The sequence below is a fragment of the Zingiber officinale genome, chromosome 9A (genome assembly GCF_018446385.1).
Source record: "Zingiber officinale cultivar Zhangliang chromosome 9A, Zo_v1.1, whole genome shotgun sequence".
In the NCBI taxonomy this organism is placed as follows: domain Eukaryota; kingdom Viridiplantae; phylum Streptophyta; class Magnoliopsida; order Zingiberales; family Zingiberaceae; genus Zingiber; species Zingiber officinale.
In genome coordinates this window covers 13,403,948-13,426,679 of record NC_056002.1, presented here as the reverse complement: position 1 = coordinate 13,426,679, position 22,732 = coordinate 13,403,948, and the positions used below count along the sequence as shown (strand labels likewise).

At 41.0% G+C, this 22,732-nt stretch overlaps 3 protein-coding genes across 6 annotated transcripts; 2 read left to right on the top strand and 1 right to left on the bottom strand.

Annotated features, from left to right (window-relative positions):
* Window positions 1–237: 237 nt before the first annotated feature.
* Window positions 238–3,318, bottom strand: LOC122021927. 4 transcript variants are annotated; one of them, XR_006122691.1, is made up of 2 exons: window positions 2,955–3,318; window positions 238–710 (listed from the first exon to the last, which is right to left on the bottom strand). XR_006122691.1 is itself a non-coding variant. In XM_042580108.1 (2 exons), the coding sequence occupies exons 1-2, from the start codon at window positions 3,139–3,141 to the stop codon at window positions 571–573; spliced, it is 294 nt and encodes a 97-aa protein (XP_042436042.1). In that variant the 5' UTR covers window positions 3,142–3,318; the 3' UTR covers window positions 238–570. The 4 variants fall into 4 exon arrangements, 2 of the variants coding, with proteins under 2 accessions (XP_042436042.1, XP_042436044.1); XM_042580108.1 differs by having other exon boundaries at window positions 238–732; window positions 3,010–3,318; XM_042580110.1 differs by having other exon boundaries at window positions 238–702; window positions 3,010–3,318.
* A 1,627-nt stretch (window positions 3,319–4,945) lies between these two features.
* Window positions 4,946–6,407, top strand: LOC122020971 (transcription factor MYB39-like). The gene is made up of 4 exons (XM_042579036.1): window positions 4,946–5,034; window positions 5,121–5,404; window positions 5,483–6,085; window positions 6,179–6,407. The coding sequence occupies exons 2-4, from the start codon at window positions 5,133–5,135 to the stop codon at window positions 6,222–6,224; spliced, it is 921 nt and encodes a 306-aa protein (XP_042434970.1). The 5' UTR covers window positions 4,946–5,034; window positions 5,121–5,132; the 3' UTR covers window positions 6,225–6,407.
* Window positions 6,408–12,140: 5,733 nt separating this feature from the next.
* LOC122019039 (remorin-like) lies at window positions 12,141–14,023 on the top strand. Its single transcript, XM_042576548.1, has 5 exons — window positions 12,141–12,167; window positions 12,231–12,293; window positions 12,505–12,623; window positions 12,697–12,704; window positions 13,824–14,023. The coding sequence occupies exons 1-5, from the start codon at window positions 12,141–12,143 to the stop codon at window positions 14,021–14,023; spliced, it is 417 nt and encodes a 138-aa protein (XP_042432482.1).
* The last annotated feature ends 8,709 nt before the right edge of the window (window positions 14,024–22,732 follow it).

Below are 22,732 nucleotides of genomic sequence, written 5' to 3'. Positions count from 1 at the left end.
CTTTGAGAATGCAACAAATAACAAATCGAATCTCACCAAAGTGCTAAAAGTTGCAGAAATTCACCATTTCACGGATGGGCTTTTATGAAAAAAAAATTCTTCCATCTTCTAGTCAACTCAACGGTTTAGTTTGACCAAAAAACGAAGGCGGCAACTGCTAGAGGAAGGTGTCCAAGGCACATTAGAAGTCCTTGCACATCGTCACAGTTGATGATTTATAATACAACATGAGGCAACTCAACGAAAAGACATGCTATTTTACTTTTTGATAATCTAGTTATTCGAACTTTACACTAATCTTGAAAGTAGATGATCTTCCCATTTGATTTGTCTACTTTGGAAAAATAGACTTATACATGCTCAAAGGGCATATTATTCTAGTTTTACAACATAGCGGAAACAATTGAACCACCCGCCCATTATGCACCATGGAAAACCCTAGCACATTGCCAGATGTTGAGGATAGCTCAATGACATTTCAAGATATTCCAATCTGCCATTCTAAATATTGATTAGGATTCTAAGCTCTGATGTATTTCCCATCGGCAACAATGACCTGATTCCTTATGGCTATGGTAGTAGTACTGTGTGCAACTTGTGTGGAGCTGTTTGGTTCTCATCGGGGAGAATCTCAGTTGCTACACTCAAGAACTCATCTGCCATATCTCCCTCCTCATCCATGCAGTCTTCTAGTGGACCAACCTGAAACCCTGAGAGTAAAAAAGTGGTCACCTGCACATAAGAACATTAAAATGGCACAAATTGGAACATATTCGTAATATAGGAGAAAAGATAAAGCCGTCACCTTAGCGGTCCCTCTAGGACGACCCTAAGGGGATAAATCACAGAGGCATTTGCCCTAGCGCAACAGTTCTTTACAAGGGAAGGTCAGACACCCAACGAGATATTTTGTATCCGTTGGGAATTGGTTCCAAGACCTATTATAGCACACCCATGCAAGTACCAATTGCAACAACCCATGGGGACCATAATATAGGTATCAAGAAATAAGGCTTGATGAGGACTAATAATGGTAAGTATTGGGAAAACTAAAATTTTGCCTATAGAGCATTCAAACTCAAAACGAATAGGAGAAATACTAAGATTTGGGAAATGAAGAAATGGCCTAAAAGAAGTTCAGAGAATAGGAGGAAGGTAAAAGGATATGCAAGGATAATAAGAACATGATGGTGATGAAAATATACAGAGTCAGATATATATATAGAGAGGATTTGTTATGCTGCATACCCAATGGTGTGCACTCATGGGCACTAGATGTAATCCTGATCACTGATCATCATCACACACATTTTGATCAATGATGTGCAGGTGACCACCTCAACAGGTGCCCATGGTTGTGCAGGGTAAAGTGTGCAGCATAACAAGACTCATATATAAAGATGTAAGGATGACGAAATATAGATGTGATAATGAGGAAATTTGAGACGGTTGTGATGATGATATCAATAAACAAATTAAATTTAGTTTTAGGAACAATGGAATGGCAAGTCTGCCCTAATTACTTGATCTTTCCTGTGATGAAATACTACAAAAGATTTTAGGTCTCTGATTGAACGCCAAGGTCTAAATTGGCTGTGCAAGGATAGAGACAAAAATAGAGCAACAGATTTGCCTACTCTCCTGAAATTAACAAAATGCTTTCAGCATGCTAACTGAATGCCACTATAGTTTGTTAATATATCCATCACATTCGTGAAGAAACAGAAGTGTTTTTTAATGCTCTAAAAGAGTCACACATATCATACTTTTTCACCTCTAATATTTAGACACTAAAATATGCAGCCATCTTTCTACTACCACATGATTGCCTTGCTGAAATTCTTCCTATTTAGTTTCACAAGATAAAGCAAGCATACTTCAACTGGATACTCATCGAGTTTTATCATATGACACTGAGTACCCTTTTTAATGTCAGTTTCCGAGGCTACTGATTTATAGGCATAAACATTGAGAGGAAAATATGCATTTTACTCTGAATATTTTCTTCTGATCCATCAGCATGAATATCAATTAAACTAATAAACTACATAAACGTAGCTAGAATGAAAATAATAAGAACACATTTCATTTCTTTTATGTGTTTTTGTTCTCTATATTTTGAGTAAGTATTAGAGAAGTATAACTTTGATGATCATTTTCTTTCAAGTCAAATAAAACAAGCCACCCATATAGGTTCTAGTCTTTAGAGTATGGCGGTTAACGAGCCAAGCCGAGCCAATCTTTGTGGTGTTCAAGCTTGTTTGATAAGATAACTGAGTCAAGCCAGGCTGAGCCAAGCCAGACCAAGCCAAGCCAAGCCCAGCCTAAAATGAACCAAACCCTTGAAATAATTGTTCAAACGTGACTTGATAACTTGTTTGTTCATTTTGAAAGTTTCTTTGTTTATTTATCATATTGATAAAAATTTATTGATGAACATCGTTAATGAACATTGTTCACAAACGATGTTCACGAAAAAATATTAACGGAGTGAACACATGCATTCAAACTTGTTTGTTTAGTTTAACGGGTTGTTCAAGCTTGTTTAACGAACATAAACAAGCTCTTATCAAACTGAACACCGTGCTTGTTCATGAACATTTGGTTCATTTACAACCCTATTCTAGAATAACTGCAAATGATAATATAGTAATATTGATCCCCAAATCTTAACACTTATCATGAAATTTAATGAAACAAACACTGTTAAGATTCATTCTAGTTCTATAAAACCCCTAAAAAAGAGGAAGTTCGTGCAAAAAGAAACAAGGAGAGAAACGTGCGTTATATCAGTAAATTATCCCCCAAATTTACACCATTGAAGCTTACAGATAGCTTAACACTTATCATCCAATTTAATGAACCAATCTGCGAATAAACTCAATTCATGCCAAGATTCATTCTTGATTCAAAGATTACAGAGTAACAATAACAAGCACAAATAAAGGTCGGACCTATTTTTGGTTAATCTGGTAACTGGATTCTCGGCAAGGGGGCAAAGAAGGGCACCTGGACTCCGCCTTCGCCGGGATCGCAGGGAACGAGGAACGAACCGAAGCAGGGACGCTCGACGGCGACGGGCATCTGCACGCTGAACCCTCTAGCGGCGGTTCGAGGCAGCGCCATTACGGCCCCTGCCATCACTTCTTGTCCGGAGCGCGTCCTCCCCCTCCTCCTCGTATTCCGGCTACAGGCCAATGAAGCCAGCGATCCGGCGGGACGCGTCCCACGGGGTTAATTCGATCCTACCTGTACAGGATCGTCCCCTTGCTGCTCCCAAGAAGGATTTGATCTTTATCCAAAACCTAAAGAATCTATAGTTTCAATATTTTAGGGGTAATTTTGCGTGTAAATAAATCATTCCCTATCCATGAAAATTTTTATTTTCACTCTCCAATTAAATATATTTATTTAATTGTCCATGATATTTTTAGGTACAAAAAGTCTAAAAATCAGTATAAATTCTCTTAAATTCAATATATTAAATTAGAATCTAGTATATTTTCTATCAAATTAAGTATGATTCTTTTTTCACCTCAAAATATACTCAATTTTAATTTAATGTACTGAATTTAATAAGAATTATACTCATTTTTAGACTATTTGTACCGAAAAATATGAGGGTTAATTTCGATAGAAAATATATTTGATCCTAGTATAGAGTGTTTGCTGGATTCTAGTGTAAAGTGCTGAATTTAACAGGAATTATACTTGTTTTTAAACTTTTTATACCTAAAAAATAAGAGGGACAATTTTGATAGAAAAATATACTCGATTTTAATATAAAGTGATAACTTTAAGAAGAATTATACTTGTTTTTGGACTTTTTGTATTCAATTTTAGACTTTTTATACCTAAAAAATCTTAGGGGCAAGTTAGGTAACAATATTTACATGAGGGAGTTGAAACAAGTAATACTTTACATGCAGGGAGCGGAAACAAAGTTTTTTGAACATGGGGATTGTATGCAAAGTTAACATTGTGATTGGAGATTTTTTTCTATTTTACAAAAAGAAGTATTAATTGTGGGAAAATATTTTTAGTGATAGTTTTAAATGTATTGTAGCCAATATACTTGTTAAAGAATTTATTTTTTTATTTAAATTTAAAAATAAAGGAAAATCAAATTTTAAATATTTAAATAATATAAATAAATATTAAAGTAAAATATTTAAATTAATATTTTTAAGAATATGGACTTTTAATAATTAATTCTGGTAAAGTCTAAAATTAAATTAAGTTAATGTTATTTTTTATAAAATAATTTTAAGATTTATTAGTAATTTTCTATTATTATTTTTTATATAAAAATATTACACATATTTTAGGATTGACAATAATGTTAAGTAGAAAAGTTTCTATAAATATTTTAGATCAACAAAATTAAAAATATACATTATATTACACATGTAAAATAGTAAAATTGCTCTAATTAAATTCAATTATTCCACTTGGTAAATGTTATATTGAATTTCATAAATAAAAAATAATAAAAAAATAAACACACAGCTATTATCTAAACAAAATCAATTTAGACAGTAAAACCTCTCTTGAATAACCCAAGTGGCCTATGGCAAACCTAATCCCCATCTACTCACCTACGGCCCTACGACCGTGCCACCCCATTGCACTCAAACTCCTGCAAAATCTTTTTACTTTTTAGTAATTCAAGTACAAATCGAATCATGCAAAACCCTCTCGAGTTCACAACAAACCTAATACCTTAAATTATTTCCCCGAATTCAAGTGCATATAAAATATTAGCACGGTACGTACGTGTCCCAATCATATATATTTCCCCATTTAATTATCTTTTCAATTTCCTCTTATAGGTACAAAAACATGGATGCTGGTGTGTTCTATCCATGGCGGACAAGCAAGTACCTAATTTAACTAATTATTTGATTAATAATTATTTTGTAATTATCTATTAATTTGTTTCAGTCAGCACTCAAAGCCTATAAAATCCCTTGATCACCAGTTCGTAACCAAGTTCTCATCCTCAATCTTCGATTACTGTTCTCTATCTTTATCGTGAGTAATTAAGATCTGATTTTTTTCCCCCCACTTTTAGCTCATTCGATCGTCTTGTGATTTCAAAGATTTATTTGCCGGCGCAGAGAATTGTCGACATGGGAAGGTCTCCGATCAGCCATGAGGTCGCCGTCGGCAGCGTGAAGAAGGGGCCGTGGACGCCGGAGGAGGACCAGAAGCTGGTGGAGTACGTGGAGAAGCACGGCCGGGGAAGCTGGCAGCGGATCCCTGCGCTCGCCGGCCTCAACCGCTGCGGCAAGAGCTGTCGGCTCCGGTGGACCAATTACCTCCGGCCGGACATCAAGCGGGGCGAGTTCACCGACGACGAGGAGAAACGCATCGTCCACCTCCATTCTCTCCTCGGAAACAAGTAAAAAAAAAAACATCGATCGAGCGATTTTGATTGATTTAGATGTAATTTAATCATAGATATTTTAATGACTCGAAGGTGGTCGTCGATCGCGGCGGAGTTACCGGGGAGGACCGACAACGAGATCAAGAACTACTGGAACACGCACCTGAAGAAGAAGCTCCTGCGAATGGGGATCGACCCAGTGACCCACCGGCCGGCGCCTGCCAACCTCGGCCTGCTCTCAGGCTTGCTGTCCCCTGCAGCAGCCGCAGGCAATTTGGGCGACGCTCTCAAGATTCAGGTCGACCTGGCGCACCTTCTCAAGCTGCAGCTGGTGCAGAGCCTGCTCCACGTCCTCACCGCCGGCGCCGCCACCCCGAACGTTGACCTGCTCCAATCATTAACGCCGCCGCCAAATCCTCTAGCACGTAGCAGCGATCTTCTCCTCCAGAGCTCAACCAGCACTCTCGTCCCCAACCTCTCAACGTTGAGCCAGTTCTTGAGTCCGGACGCTTCCATGGAGATCAGCAGCACGAGCTCTTTTCCGGCAGCGGCGGCTGCGCCGCCGCCGCCTCCTCTGGTTTCACCCTGCTCGGGAGCCCACAACAGCGAGATAACCAAGCCAAGCAGCGATCACAGCGACTGGGAAGACCTCAAGCTGGATGATATTGACAGTGATTGCTGGAAAGACATCATAGAGTACGTAAAATCTACAAAACTATACTCAAATTCAAGAACAACAAATATCAGACTGAAAATCTCGTTTTTTTTTCTTTTCTTAATTCTCTGCAGTCAAATGCCGCCATGGTACGAGGAAATCCTGGAAAGCAGCTTGTAAACAAAGTTCAAACATTTCAGGCACCACCATAAACTTTGAATTGCTTAAGTTTTGTACACAATGTTCATGAAATCAAATAGCTAGCAGTGAATAAAGACAGACGAATTATTCCTTCTTTTTTTTTCTTTTCTTTCAGTATTATTTATGTATTGTACCTGAGATTGTGATTAAAAAAAATAGTTGAATGGCATATAAAACTAGTTGTCAGTTGCATTCTTGTCAGAAATAAGTTTAAAAAGTATGGATTTTATATCTTAATAATTTTTATATATTTTGATAAACATAAAAGTTTGATATATATTATGAATATTAAGAAGAGTTTGATACATGATTAATTGAAGTGAATACTGAACATTGCAAGGAGAAAAGGTGGTAAACATGCTTGAAAAAATGGGAAGCCTTGTCCCACACGGGACATGTAAATATGACACATGAGTAGCTTAACCATGCACCTATAAGAAACAACCATCCACCTACCAGTGCAGAATTGATAGGTTTGGATTCAACCTAAAGCAACAAAAATATAGATATGAAAATTAAAGAAGATGCAACTCTATATCAGCTTTGTGATGTATGCAGGAAAATATTAGTTTGACTTGCATTGCAGTATTATTATATAATTATATAATGTATGTGTTTTTTTTCACTGTTGTGAGAAAGTACAGTTAGGTTATAGAATGGAGAGGAATTCATAAGTCAACTACTTGAAGTTTAATAATCAGGTTTAAAGAGAAGTTGTTATGTTTTACAGTTAGAAGTAGTGATGAACATGGTTTTCACTCTTCATTGTTTTTAGGGTACGTATTCAGGCATCCTTTCGACTTAATTAAAGTTTAAGAATTTGTGCGTTGAATGAAATTCTAATTAATCTCATTTTATACCTATTTAACATTTGAATTATATATATATATATAAAATGCAAACATACATGAATGTATATATAATTAGGTATAATTATATCCTTTAAAAGCCAAATCAATAGATCATCACATTTACAAATGATAATTATACAAATATGTTACACTAAAAAAAAACTACTTTTTGCGACAAATTTGACGATGAATTTTTAAAAAAATTCGTTGCAAAAATTATTTACGACGAATAACTTTCGTCACAAAAAACTCGTCCCAAAATATTTGCAACGAAAAAAAAATGAAATTTGTCATCAATTTTATGACAAAAATAAAATTCGTCACAAATATCGTAAACTATCGAAGCACAAATTTGCGACGAAAATATGATTCGTTGCAGATTTTGCAACGAATTATTCTATTCGTTGCTGATTTTTTCGACGAAAATAAGAATTCGTCCCAAATTTTGTGACGAATTCTTATTTTCATCGCAGTGTTAGCTGGAGGATCACAAAACTTAAATACTTAAATTTGCAACGAATTTTGATTTTTGCAATGATTTTTGTTGCAGAATTCGTCACAAAATCTGCGACAAACATAAAAATTTATTGCAAATTCTAGGACAAATTATCAAATTCGTCACAAATGTTTGCAACAAATCTTAACATTCATCGCAGAATCAAATAGTCATTTTCGGTATATTATGATAGTTTTGCGACGAAGGTTTTTCGTCGCAAATTTTATCACAAATCTATGACGAATTTGCATATTCGTCACAAATTCTGCGACGAATTTTCATATTCATAGCAGAATCTTCTAGTATTTATCCGACAAATTATGATAGTTTTGCAATGAAAATAATTTGTCACAAAATTTATCGCAAATCTAAGACGAATTTACAGATTCGTTGCAGATCTACGACGAATCTGAATATTCGTTGCAAATTCTAAGACAAATATGAAAATTTGTTTTTTTTTCAATATATTACAATAGATTTGTAATGAAAATATTGTCGTCACAAAATTTGTCACAAAACGTAATAAATACTATCCAGAATTTTATTATTTTTATATTTAACCTGATTAATACACAAATATGTATCCAATAAATACACATCCTATCTAACACATAATATCTAACAATAAAACTATATGTAAACCAAATCACAGTTTATATACATCAAATCCAAATATTACAAAATATCCATAAAATTCAAACATTCCATATATAGTAAAATGCAAACATCATCTAATGTCTTTACTGTTAAATAAATATAATTTGTTGCAGGAGATTTTGGGGAGTTAGTTGAATTTTAAAATTACACAGAATTTAAATTCAACTTACAATAGAGACGACCTGAGCGGATGATCTTAGGCTGTCAGCAGGGATTGATTTCTATTACGTACAGAAGAGCGGACTAAGTCACCGAGCGGGCAGATCAGCCGAGCACCAGGTCTGTGTTGCAGAGCAACTTAAGTAGGTTTGCAGAGCGACAGAGCAGTCTTGATAGACCAGGTCTTGACAGAGCAGTCTTAACAAAGCAGTCTTGACAGACCAGGTCTTGACAGAGCAGTCTTGACAGACCAGTCTTGACAGACCAGTCTTGACAGACCAGGTCTTGATAGACCAGGTCTTGACAGACCAGGTCTTGACAGACCAGGTCTTGACAGACCAGGTCTTGACAGAGCAGTCTTGACAGACCAAGTCTTGATAGAGCAATCTTGACAGAGCAGTCTTGACAGACCAGACGAGCAAACAGGTCGACTGGGTGGACGGAGAGACCGACCGGGAAAACTGACCGAGGCAGAGTCGCAGTTTCCTTGAAACAAATTCGCCTCCACCTCCGACTGTGAAACGTCTACTGTTTCACTCATTATTACTCGAATGTTTAAATTCTGCATTAATCTCAAACTCAATGCATCTGTTACATCAGCAAAAGGTTTACATGGCAAAACATTGGTTGTTCCACTTGGGCGAATTTTGCCCCGACCGGTCAGGCATTTGGCGCGCGCAGGTCGTGCTCGCACGCGAGTCAACATGATTCAGTGCCATCCGGGCCCTGTATTTGCACCCCCCTGCACACCCACGTGTGAGAGAGAGCCTCTCCCCCATGCATTTGTTCACATCCTCAATGCATGTGAATCAATATAAACAAACCATCATGCCATGAAACTCCCAATGTGGTGTTGGTTGCTACTCGGAAAACCTAGAGGTTCCACTGTACAAAAATTTTGTACAAAGGTCTGAACCTTTTCCTAGCTACCATGTGTTCTTTTAAATTAAATTTTGGATCGCCTGCGGGACTTAACACGTTTGATCCAAAACTTAATCTATTCGTTCTTTTAGGTTTTGACTTGGGTCTCTTGCGAAACTTAACACGTTTGACCCAAATCACCTTAAGTTATTAATTCCATTAAATATTAATTTTCATAATTGGTTCCCAGTACTGACGTGGCGAGGCACATGGCCTTCTTGGATATGGGAGCAACCACCACCGATTAGACAAAACCTTTTATGGAAAGCTAATATTTAATTTCCTAAAATAACTTTAGGTTAACCGAAAAGAACAATCAAATCACAAGGGGAAAAAAAACAAAACAAAAGAACACAACATCGAAAAACATATTCGAAATACTAGAATCGCATGCCTCTTGTATTTGGTATTATTTCCAAAAATAACTAGTATGATGCGGAAAGAAAAATTACTAGTTATACCTTTTAGAAAGACCTCTTGATCTTCTACCGTATTCCTCTTCTAACCTCGGACGTTGTGTGGGCAACGATATTCCGAGATGAGAAACCACCAAAGCACCTTCTCCTTTCTTCAAATTTCGGCCAAGTGCAAAGCTTCCAAAAGATGAAGATCTTTTCCACCAACCAAGCTCCAAGGGATATAAGCTTTCTCTCCTTCTTCCTCAAGCTAGATCCGGCCACCAATTAAAACTCCATGATCATGAAGAGGTTCGGCCACAAAGAGAAGAAGAAGAGAAGAAGGAAGGGCCGGCCACACCACCAAGGAAAAGAGGGAGAAAAATAGAATAGAGTCGTTAGCCTTGAAGCCTCCTCTACCCCCTCTTTTATAATCCTTGATCTTGGCAAATAAGAAAATTTTAATAAAAACTTCCTTAATTCTTTTGCCATTGAAAAGGAAAATTTATTTAATTAAAAATAAAATTCTTTCTCAATTTTATTTGGCCGGCTATATGAAAGCTACAAACAAGGAGAGTTTTAATTAATTAAAACTTCCTAATTTGCATCCAGAAATTTTTAAAAAATTTTCTCCAATAATTTTTATCCCTTCATGATCAGTTTATAAAAAGGAAATTTAATAAATTAAAATCTTTCTTTTAAACATGTGGATAAAAAGAAAGTTATCTCTAAAAATTAAAATCTCTTTTAATCTACAAATAAGGAAAGATATCAAATCTTTTCTTAATCTTTTGTAGAAACTTATAAAAGAGAATATTTAATTTTAAACTCTCTTTTAAATCATAAACATGGTTAAAAAGGAAAGTTTTCTTAAAATTTAAAATCCTCCTTTAATCAACAAATAAGGAAAGATTTCAAATTTTAAACTCTCTTTTAAACATGTAGATGATTTATAAATAAGGAAAGTTTTTACCAAAAAATTAAAACCATCCTTTTAAACTACAAATAAGGAAAGAGATTAATCTCTTCTCTTAATCCTTTGTAGAAAGTTATATAAGAAATTTTTAATTTTTAAACTCTCTTTTAAAATCATGATATCCACATAAGAAATAATTTTAATAAAAATCCTTTTTAATATTCTAGTGGCCGGCCACCTAAGCTTGGGACCCAAGCTTTGGCCGGCCACCTACATAACTCATCCACTTGATCTTGGCCGACCCTAGATTGGGTTCCAAGCTAGCTTGGCCGGCCCCATTGGATGGGTAAGAAGGTGGGTATGCGGTGGGTATAAATCTCTATATACTAGAGGCTACGATAGGGACCGAGAGGAGGAATTGGTTTTGGTCTCCCGATGAAATTAAGCATCCCGTGTTCGCCCCGAACACACAACTTAATTTCATCAATAATAATTCATTTCACTAAAAAACTATTATTGAACTACCGCATCAATCCCAAATTACATTTTGGGCTCCTTCTTATTATGAGTGTGTTAGTCTCCCTGTGTTTAAGATAACAAATGCCCACTAATTAAGTAAGTTACTGACAACTCACTTAATTAATATCTAGCTCCAAGAGTAGTACCACTCAACTTTATCGTCATGTCGGACTAAGTCCACCTGCAGGGTTTAACATGACAATCCTTATGAGCTCCTCTTGGGGATATTCTCAACCTAGATCACTAGGACACAGTTTCCTTCTATAATCAACAACACACACTATAAGTGATATCATTTCTCAACTTATCGGGCTTATTGATTTATCGAACTAAATCTCACCCATTGATAAATTAAAGAAATAAATATCAAATATATGTGCTTGTTATTATATTAGGATTAAGAGCACACACTTCCATAATAACTGAGGTCTTTGTTCCTTTATAAAGTCAGTATAAAAGGAGCGACCTCAAATGGTCCTACTCAATACACTCTAAGTGTACTAGTGTAATTATATAGTTAAGATAAACTAATACCTAATTACACTACGACCTTCCAATGGTTTGTTCCTTTCCATCTTGGTCGTGAGCTACTGTTTATAATTTATAAGGAACTGATAAAATGATCTTCTGTGTGTGGCACCACACACCATGTTATCTACAATATAAATTAATTGAGCAACTACATTTATCATAAATGTAGACATTTGACCAATGTGATTCTTATTTCTATATAAATGTTTATACCAAAAGCTAGACTTTTAGTATACACTCTAACATGTGGGACTAAAGTCTCATTCACAATGGAGCCTCTTTCCTCTTCCACCTCTTCTCCATTCACTTATATTTAACAATCCCCCATATGAATGGAGATAGGGTATGTGATAGCATTCATCAGTTGAGTCAAGTATAGGATAGGTAGGTTTTACCCTTTAATTATTCTCTTGTGAAGATCTGGTTGCTTACTGGCTGATAGTAGACACGATGCCCTTGAACTATACTGTCGTCTGTGTAAGCATGCTTGAACTATACCCTTTGGATGCAGTCAACTCATTAGCTATCTTGTTTGCATAGGACTTGTTTGGAATGATGCACGTGGATGCATTGAAACAGAGTACAAAAACTGATGAGGACAAGGTCATTAGATATATTTTCTGTCCTCTAAATAACCAAGATGATCATTGGCATCTAATAGTCATGGACCTGGAGAAAGGTCAAATAATTCATTATAACTCTCTTGACACCATAGAAAATTACACTCCTGTTTTTGATCAAACTGTAAGTATCAAATTTCTTATATCCAATAATCATTAGTTATGTATTAATTACTATTGTTTGTTATTTGTAGATGTTGTTTTTTAAGGAGTTAAACGGGTCATATTATCACATATGGCATAAAGGATTAGCACTTTTCTCCGAGAGAGAGTATAAAACGATTCAAGTTAATGGCCCCACACAAAGCAAATTGTAAGTATTTGTGTCTGTTCCATCATATTTGGATTATGCTTATTTTATGATGGATTGTGCTTTTGTTTTGTAGGTTGGATTGTGCTTTTTTTATGATGCGCTATGCAGAGAGTTAGATGTTTCAGAGATCTGCAGACTTTATACAAGCTGATATGAGAGCTTATAGATTTAGACTTGGACATAAAATCATGTATGACAAAAACTTTAAACTGTAGATACTTAAAAATTGTAATAGACTATTCTTGTAATGATTTACTAATTGTGTAAATTAAAATTACGGCAATTTACCAAATCACACACCTAGACATCTTAATTAATCAAAAGGCATATGCTACTTTGGTATTTACCAAAGGACACACTTTTTCAAGTGCACTTCCATTTTTATCCTTCTGACAAATCAAACTTTTTTTTTGTCGTTTTTCTTTTCTCCCTCTTCTCTTTCCTATCTCCTCTTTCATCAACGACATTTAAGATTTAGTTAATTTTTTGATAACATTTTAATACATTTAAAGAAGCTAAAATAAACTATGAATAGCAAATTTGAACTCCTTGTAATCTTAAAAATCCACAGAAATTGAAATAAGTACAATCAGAGCTCTCTAGGTCCATCAGTGAGTTTCGGTCAAAATCCACTTATGGACCTAGAGAGCTTCGATTGCACCCATTTCAGTTTCTATGGATTTTTCGTGTTGCAAGGAGTTCAAATATGCTATCCATTGTTTATTTTGACTTTTATAAGATTTTAAAATATAAGAAGAAAGAATCAGAAAAAAGGTTCCACGCTAGGCCTGATATGAATCATATCAGGCCTAGCGTGGAACCTTTTTGCTGATTCTTTCTTCTTATATTTTAACATCTTCTAAAAGTCAAAATAAATCATGGATATCATATTTGAACTCCTTGTAACATCAGGAATCCATAAAAACTGAAATGAGTGTAATCAGAGCTCTCTAGGTCCATCAGTGGGTTTGATGTTGCAAGGAGTTCAAATATGCTATCCATTGTTTATTTCAACTTTTAGAAGGTGTTAAAATATAAGAAGAAAGAATCAGCAAAAAGGCTCCACGGTAGCGTTGGGCCTGATATGATTCCATATCAGGCCCAATGTGGGTCTCACTCTATTAGGAATGCTCAACTGTTTTAGGAACTCTTCATTTCATAATGGATGTGTCTATGATTGCTTTAACACTGTGTGGACAGCAAAAATTAGAGAACAAGAAGCAGAATATGCTGAGAAAATGAAAAACAAAATTACTATAGTTCACAAAGCAGCCAAAGAGAAGAGAGCAATGACTGAGGCTATGTGCCGTGAAGAGCTATTGAAGTCAGAAGAAAGTGTGGCCAAATATCACGCCACAGGGCAGATGCCAAAGCAAGGTTATAGCTGTCACAATTCATGAGAAATGGAGATAGTAACAAGATGTTATCTCATGCATGCTTTCTAGCTTATGGTGTGTTACTAAGGACTTCAGCTTGTATCATTGTAAGAAAATAAGAGGTATTTAATTTACAAGTCCAATTCTTCTTGTCTTGTAAAATATTGTATTTTGTCTCTGTAATTCATTATGAGTTTTATGTTTGGGTCAGTAGTACATTCTTTCACTTGTATAATTACTGCAAGCTAAACATAAGAATGCACTACAAAAAAATCATATCAGGTCTAACATAGCCCTGATATGATTCATATCAGGCCTAACGTGGAGATTTTTTGTTGATTCTTTCTTCTTATATTTTAACATCTTCTAAAAGTCAAAATAAATAATTGATAATATATTTGAACTCCTTGCAATATCAGGAATCCATAGGAACTGAAATGGGTGCAATCGGAGCTCTCTAAGTCCATAAGTGAGTTTCGGTCAAAATCCACTGATGGACCTAGAGAGCTCCGATTGCACTCATTTTAGTTTCTGTGGATTCCTGGTGTTGCAAGGAGTTCAAATATGCTATCCATTGTTTATTTTGACTTTTAGAATGTGTTAAAATATAAGAAGAAAGAATTAACAAAAAAATTTCATATCAGGCCCACGTTGGGCCTGATATGGAATCATATCAGGCCTAACGTGGACCTGATATGATTCATATCAGGCCTAACGTGGAGATTTTTTGTTAATTCTTTCTTCTTATATCTTAACACCTTCTAAAAGTTAAAATAAATAATGGATAGCATATTTGAGCTCCTTGCAACATTAGGAATCCACAGAAACTGAAATGGGTATAATCAGAGCTCTCTAGGTCCATCAATGAGTTTTGACCGAAACCTACTGATGAATCTAGAGATCTTAGATTACACCCATTTCAGTTCCTGTGGATTCCTGATGTTGCAAGGAGTTCAAATATGCTATCCATTGTTTATTTTGACTTTTAGAAGGTGTTAAAATATAAGAAGAAAGAATTAGCAAAAGGCTCCACGTTAAGCCTGATATTAATCATATTAGGCCCACGTTGGGCTTGATATGATTCCATATCAGGCCCAATGTGGATCTCACTCTATTAAGAATGCTCAATTCTTTTAGGAACTCTTCATTTTCAATGTAATATTTTATTTTGACTTAAATCTCAGTTCATGATGTATGTCTTTGTTGGGGCCTTGGGGGTTTGAAAAATTATGCACATTGGAAAAACCTTAACTACTGAATACCTCTTCAAATATGCTGGATTGGATATTGAAAAGTAAGGATTTTTGCAATTCCTCTGCCTTTTGCTTGGTATCTTTTTCCCATTTAAATAATTGACACACTTTTCTTTCAGCCTTCAGAATTTGGAGTGGTGTCTCTTTGTCCTTTTTCCTTATTTCTCGTAAGTGATCTCATTTTCTGGATTAATTTTCTTTTACAAAGAAAGAAGAAATAAGTGAGTCATGACTTATTTGCAGTTACATGCTAGTAGAAGAATTAGGTATATCTGGTATTGTGTCAATTCTGTTTATTGGAATTATACGTATCTTCTCTTTTTTCAATAACTATACTATGACTATTTGTTTTAAGTGTTTGCATTTATATTTCTTACAGGTAATGAAGCATTATACATTCTCCAATTTGTCAAAGAACTCTCAAAGTTTTGCTACTACCTTTTTCCACTTGATTTCATCACTAGCTGAAACATTTATGTAGGAGGATATGTGATCCTGTTCGAACCAGAAGTCAACAGACGCTGGGCACGTGACGCTCCAAGGCTCGCTGATGTAGATCTCCAACTAGTGTCGAGATGCTCCGGCTATCCTGCACAGAAGTCGAGCTGGGAAGGGGATTCCCAGCGACGACCCTCCGACGCTCAAGTCAGGTAAATCACGATGAACAAGGTGGCTCCAGAAGTCTCAGAGTACATACCAGAATTCTTTGTCGATGAAACCTGAGGTTCTTTATATAGAGCTGTGAAAGGTTTGGGCACGCGTACCAAGGTGCATAAGTGTCCCCTGTCCTATCCTAGGTATGCGGCTGTCAGAAAGCTTACCTGTCCTTTCCTAGGTACGCGGCTGTCAGAAAGTTTACCTGACCCATATCGCTACAGTCAAAGCATGCCCTCGATGGGACAGCAGAATCCCCTGTCACAAGATTTGGAGCATGGCACACACGTGAAACCTACAGGTTGTCAAAGAAAGAAATCCTCTGGCCTTTTCCTTTGCTCCAAACTTGTAGTCCGAGCGGACAGATACCTAAACATCCGACCGGACATCCGCAGTGGTTTACTTGTGCTTTGTGGAGACTAACAAACAGGGGTGCTTTATGACTGTGGTCGGTCAAAAGGTCAACTCGGTCCATGAGCGTCGGAACCCCGATTTGACAGGGTGCCTCCCAACTACAAGTGCGAGCCGGCCGGGCCCTCCGGGTACTCGATTCCATCGGCCGGCCGGCAGTCCAATCGGACCGGCCGTCTACGGCCATCCGTCCGGTCGGACCACACTCTCCTCTGGGTGGGCGGCTGTTCCGGTGACTTCCCCTTGGCGTTGACTTTGCAAGAAAGGGGGGGCCCACTCTTACTACCGGATCACTTGCCTTCCCTTCAAGTCTAGTCGAAGGAGGAGCATAGTCCGACTGACTGGACTGTGAGTCTAGCCGAACGGCTCTTCCATGCTAATCTTCTCCGCCCGGTCAGCGGCAGAGATATCCTTGAATGAATCAATGATGGCTTTCGCCGGATCTCCTTGCGTTCTGCGCCAATCTTCGACATCAATGTCGATCATACCTTCATTAAATGCTCCGAATGATTGACTGCCACGTGGAGCAATGCCATCAGAGTACGGAGGCGGCAGCGTGATATTTTGATGTGACCGAAGCAATTCGAAATATACGGCTAGATGTATGCTTTGATTCCCGTGACCTGGATCCGACGGTGGAGGCCGCCCGGCCCTCACCCTATAAATTCTTCATTTCCTCCTCACCTTTACACGCCTCCGTCACCTCTACTGTTGCTTTCTGCGCTCTGGAGCTTCGGCGATCTCGCTTTTGCCCTTTGACGCTATCCGGCGCCTTTCTTCGATCCCTCTTCCCCCAGTAAGGTTTTAGATCTTTCCTTTTTCCTTTCCGATATCTAATTCGCACTTCTGCTCTAGTTTTTGAAACTCCATTTCCTCGTCTTTGAAACTTCCTTTTTGATTTCTTCTGTCCCGATCATGGCCAGTTCTTCTCATCCCGAAGAACAATCCCTAGGCCCATGGTATACTACCATGCGATCTCGTTTCGAACAACGGGATTTTGATATTTTGGCTGACAATTTCGAAATCCCCGAGGATATCGAAGTTCGCCTAGCTGGTCCTACCGCTCAGCCTCACAGACCACCGCGCGGCAGTTTCTGTGTCTTTCGCGACCAATTCATCACCGGTCTGCGGTTCCCCGTACATCCTTTTATAGTAGACGTCTGTAACTATTTTAGCGTGCCGCTCGGCAGTTTAGTACCAAATACCTTTCGTCTGCTCTGCGGCGTTGTCGTTTTGTTTAAGATTCACAACATCCCCCTCCGACCGGAGGTCTTCTTTTATTTCTATTATCCTAAGCAAGCCGAGCCGGGCACCTTTATGTTCCAAGCTCGGCCCGGTTTGGTCTTCTTCAATAAACTACCCACTTCCAATAAACATTGGAAGGACTATTATTTCTATATCCGCATGCCCAGTCAGCCAAACTTTCCGACCCAGTGGCAAGTCAGTCTACCTCCCCCTCCCGAACTGAAGAAATTCAAGACCCGACCGGACTATCTTCACGCCGCAAATGTACTAGCCGGTCTACGGCTTGACATCAACAAGCTTCTTCACGAGGGAGTGATGTACATTTTTGGGCTGAGTCCTATACGGACCCCACTTCCGACCGGCTTCGGTAAGAACTTTGCTTTGGCACTTGCTTTAATTGCTAACTGATTTCTTTTTCTCTTCCTGCAGCTGACATTGTCATGGACTCGGTGATGGCCGGCGTTCTAAAGAGAAAGGCAGCGGCGCTGGAGGCCGTGGCAGCCAAAGAAATGAAGGCGCTGGGTATTCAGCCGGTCGGTTCTCACGAAGGAGAAAGCGGCACCCAGGCTGAATCGGCCGCTCAGGCCTCTCAACAGCATGTGGACAGCGGCGCTACCCCCTCCAGGGAACCAACGGCCCCCGAGGAAGGGTCCGTTCGGGAGGAGGATCAGCCGCTGCAAAAGAGACGCCGAGTGGAGACCCCGCTACGCTCGGCTACCTCCGCGGTCCAACCCTCTGACCGGGCCGCCTCGACTGCGAAAGGGAAGGCACCGGTGCCTGAGACCATTTCATCTGACCGGACGCCTTCTGACTGGGACGAGCTGACTGCTCCGGTCGAGGCCACTCCGGTTGAAGCCACTCCGGTCGACACTCCCCCCCCGCTCGCCGTTCAGTCCAACGTTCGACCATCCATTCGCGGTCTTCTGCGCCAGCTTCTGATCCCGGTCGGGCGATCCCTGGTCACGGCCGCACAATACGGGTTACTCTTCATCTTCCGACTGAAGAGTTGCTGCCAGAAGCTGACCGGACAACCGTGCCCGAGCACACTATTACTTTGAAAGGGCCCCTCGCCGAGATGTGGGCCGACGCTCGGGCGCGCGTAGCACTGATCCCTCTCCAGAACTTAGCCAACAGCCACATGCAAGCGGCTACGGGGGTAAGTTCTTCGTTGTTTTTTGTTTTTTGTTTTGCCTAAAATATTTCCGCTCGGCTTCTAACAACTGCGCCTTCTCGTTTCAGAGGTGGGTGGAAGAGATAGCAGTTTCCAGCCGTCTGGCTATGGCGGACGAGGAGATAAGGCAACTGCGGGCGGCAGGTGGTCCGAGCGGCTCCCAAGGACCTTCCTACTCCGAGCTGCAAAAAGAGCTGAAGAAAGCTCAAACTCTGCTGGCTGCTGAGCAGAAGAAAACAGCTGACCAGGCCCACGCCCTAGCCGAGTCCGAGCGACAGGTCAAGTCGCTTGACACAAAGATAACTCTGGCCACCACTCGGAAGAACACAGCCATCTCCGATCTGGAGAAGAAAAACGTGGAGGCCCGGGGCCTGGAGTCGAAGATAAAAGAGCTGACGGAGCAGCTCGATCGGGAGAAGGCAGGCCGCTCGGCTGATGCGGAGAAGATCGAACGTCTGAATGAGGCCCTCACAAGCTCCCAGGCAACCTTCAAAGAATACCAGGATGCCGAGCCGAGCCGAGTCGCCGCTCTCCGACAAAGCCACATCCGATCGCCCGAGTTCTCGGAGAAAATTTGCGAGCGGATGTACTCGGCTTTCGACTTGGCAATTACGGCTACTATGACCTATCTGAAGTCGAAGGGCCTTCTTCCGGAGTCCACCAATATTCCGGGCGGCGATCAGGTGGAGCTTCTGAGCAACATTCCGAGGGACCTCTACGACTACATCGAGTAATTCTTGTAATTTAGCCGCTCGGCTGATCATGAACCCTTTTGTATTTAGGCCACTCGGCCTAAGGTTTTAATTTTAATGAAATGCTTTCCTTTCGTGTATTTTATCTTCTTGCTCTGTCCCCTTGCTAACACTTGTGCTGTCCGCTCATCTCCTGTCACATCACACCTTTGGAGAATCGCTGGAGTATTTTCTCCAGCTCTTCCGTTCGGCCGCACATAATTCTGTGTTGCTACCAAGAATCGCTGGTTATGAGACGATCCGAACCTCTCGATGTTCAACCTCGGAGCTCGACGGTTGGCCTGCTCGGATTATTTATAGACGCCGACTCGTCTCTCGATCTTTAACGACGGTGCTCGTCGGCGCGGATATTTATAGCCGGTCGGCGCGGCTCTCGATCTTTAACGACGGTGCTCGTCGGTCTTCCGCTCGGAGGGTTTATAGCCGCCGGCCGGCGTCTTGGGCTTTAGCGACGGTGCTCGTCGGTCTTCCGCTCGGAGGGTTTATAGACGCCGGCTCGTCTCTTGATCTTTAACGACGGTGCTCGTCGGTCTTCCGCTCGGAGGGTTTATAGACGCCGGCTCGTCTCTTGATCTTTAACGACGGTGCTCGTCGGTCTTCCGCTCGGAGGGTTTATAGACGCCGGCTCGTCTCTTGATCTTTAACGACGGTGCTCGTCGGTCTTCCGCTCGGAGGGTTTATAGACGCCGGCTCGTCTCTTGATCTTTAACGACGGTGCTCGTCGGTCTTCCGCTCGGAGGGTTTATAGACGCCGGCTCGTCTCTTGATCTTTAACGACGGTGCTCGTCGGTCTTCCGCTCGGAGGGTTTATAGACGCCGGCTCGTCTCTTGATCTTTAATGACGGTGCTCGTTGGCGCGGATATTTATAGCCGGTCGGCGCGGCTCTACGGTTTAACGTCTGGGCTAGACGGCCGTCAAGGCTAATTTTGACACTTCCGTTCGGAGTAGCTCTTTGCCTTTCCCCCAGCTTGGATAATGCTCTCCTGGCCGCACGGCTCAGGATCTACTTCATCGAGTATTTTGGCTCGGATAATATACCTCCGTCCGAATGGCACGGGGCCTTCGATCTTCGAGCGTTTGGCTCGACCCATTTACCTCCGGCCGAACGGCTCGGGGCCTTCGTTCCTCGAGCGCTTGGCTCGACCAATTTACACGGCACGGGTTATTTGCTTACAAGTCTTAACCACATAAACCTCCCGACCGATCGGCTCGGGGCCTTCGCCCTTCGATGATAATGCCTTATATTCGCTCCTTTGACTTTTCATCTCGCATTTCAAGTATTTAGTCGAAAAATGAAATACATGGTGATTCAGTGATACACCTTTCACCCCGCCTGGTAAGGCTGGGTGGTTCGCCTCCACGGCCTATCTAGCCGCCGTCCTCGTCCTCCGGATAATACGCGCCCAGGAGCTTGATGATTTTGAAAGGGCCCGCCCATGGCGCTTCAAGCTTGCCGACGTCGACCGGCTTGACTTTCTTCCGACAAGATCGCCGACTTGGAACGATCTGGGACGACGGTTGTAGTTTTGCTTCATCCACTGACGGTCGAACGGACGCCTTTGCCCTCTCCTCTTCTACCAACTCCATGTTTCTTCGCTCGGTGTTGTCATCATCATAGTTCCGGATCCCGGCTGACTCAACGCCTACTTCGACCGGTATGACAACCTCACCGCCATATACCAAATGGAACGGTGTGACTCCGTCCCTTCTTTTGGCGTCGTTCGATAGCCCACAAGACGCTCGGCACTTCGTCCGGCCAACTCCCTCCCAAATGGTCGAGCGCGAATCTGAAGAATTTCCGGTTGGCGACTTGACCGTTGCTCGAGGATAGGCCACGGACGTGAAATGTTGCTCAATGCCGTAGCTTTGGCACCAATCCTCCAACATCTTCCCCGTGAACTGCCGCCCCGGACACCAGTCGGCGAGGGATGCCGAACCGACAAATGATGTGTTGCCAGATGAATTTTTTAACCATTTGCTCGGTGATTTTGCCACGGCTCGGCCTCCACCCACTTGGAGAAATAGTCTACCGCCACTAGTAAAAATTTCCTCTGCCCGGTCGCCATCGGAAATGGACCCACAATACCCATTCCCCATTGATCGAACGGACATGAGATGGTTGATGCCTTCATCTCCTCTGCCGGTCGGTGGGAGAAGTTGTGATACTTCTGGCATGAAAGGCATGTAGATACTGTCCGAGCGGCATCTGCTTGTAAAGTTGGCCAAAAGTATCCGGCCAAGAGGATCTTCTTGGCTAACGAGCGTCCGCCCGGATGACCTCCACATGATCCTTGATGTACTTCCTGGAGGATGTAAGCTGAGTCCTCCGAGCTTACACATTTTAGCAGAGGACGCGATCGATGAGTGTAAACCGACCGGCTCTTCTTCTGAGGAGCCGGGCTGCATATTCATCGGATGGTGTGGTGCCCGAACGGAGGAATTCTATAATAGGTGTCCTCCAGTCACTTGGAAACGCGAGGCCTTGCATCCGGTCGACATGCGCCACCATCAGCGTTTTTTCAATTGGCTGCTGAATGGCGATCGGCGTTATTGAGCTCGCGAGTTTGGCCAACTCATCGGCCGCCTGGTTCTCCGTTCGGGGAATCTTCTGAATAAGCACCTCTCGGAAAGTAGCTTTGAGTTTTTCAAAGGCCTCAGCGTAGAGTTTAAGCCGAACACAGTTGATTTCAAAGGTGCCGGAAAGTTGCTGAGCGGCCAACTGTGAATCCGAATAGAGAGTCACCCGAGCGGCTCCCACATGCCGTGCTGCCTGTAATCCGGCTATAAGGGCCTCATACTCTGCCTCATTGTTGGTGGCCTTGTAGTCCAGCCGGACGGATAGGTGCATCTTTTCTTCTTGCGGTGAGATAAGTAATATCCCAATCCCGCTTCCGAGTCGAGTGGAAGACCCATCCACATATATCCTCCACAGAGCTTCCGGCTCGGGCCTCTGCACTTCGGTCACAAAATCAGCCAAGGATTGGGCTTTAATCGCCGAGCGGGGCTGGTACTGGATGTCAAACTCGCTTAATTCTGTCGTCCACTTGATAAGCCGTCCGGACGCTTCTGGATTCAACAGGACTCTTCCGAGTGGACTGTTCGTCCGGACAATGATTGTGTGGGCCAAGAAATACGGTCGAAGGCGCCGAGCGGCTAGAACCAAAGCAAAGGCCAACTTCTCGAGCCCGGTGTAGCGAGATTCAGCATCTTTCAAAATATGGCTCAGAAAATACACCGGTTGCTCTT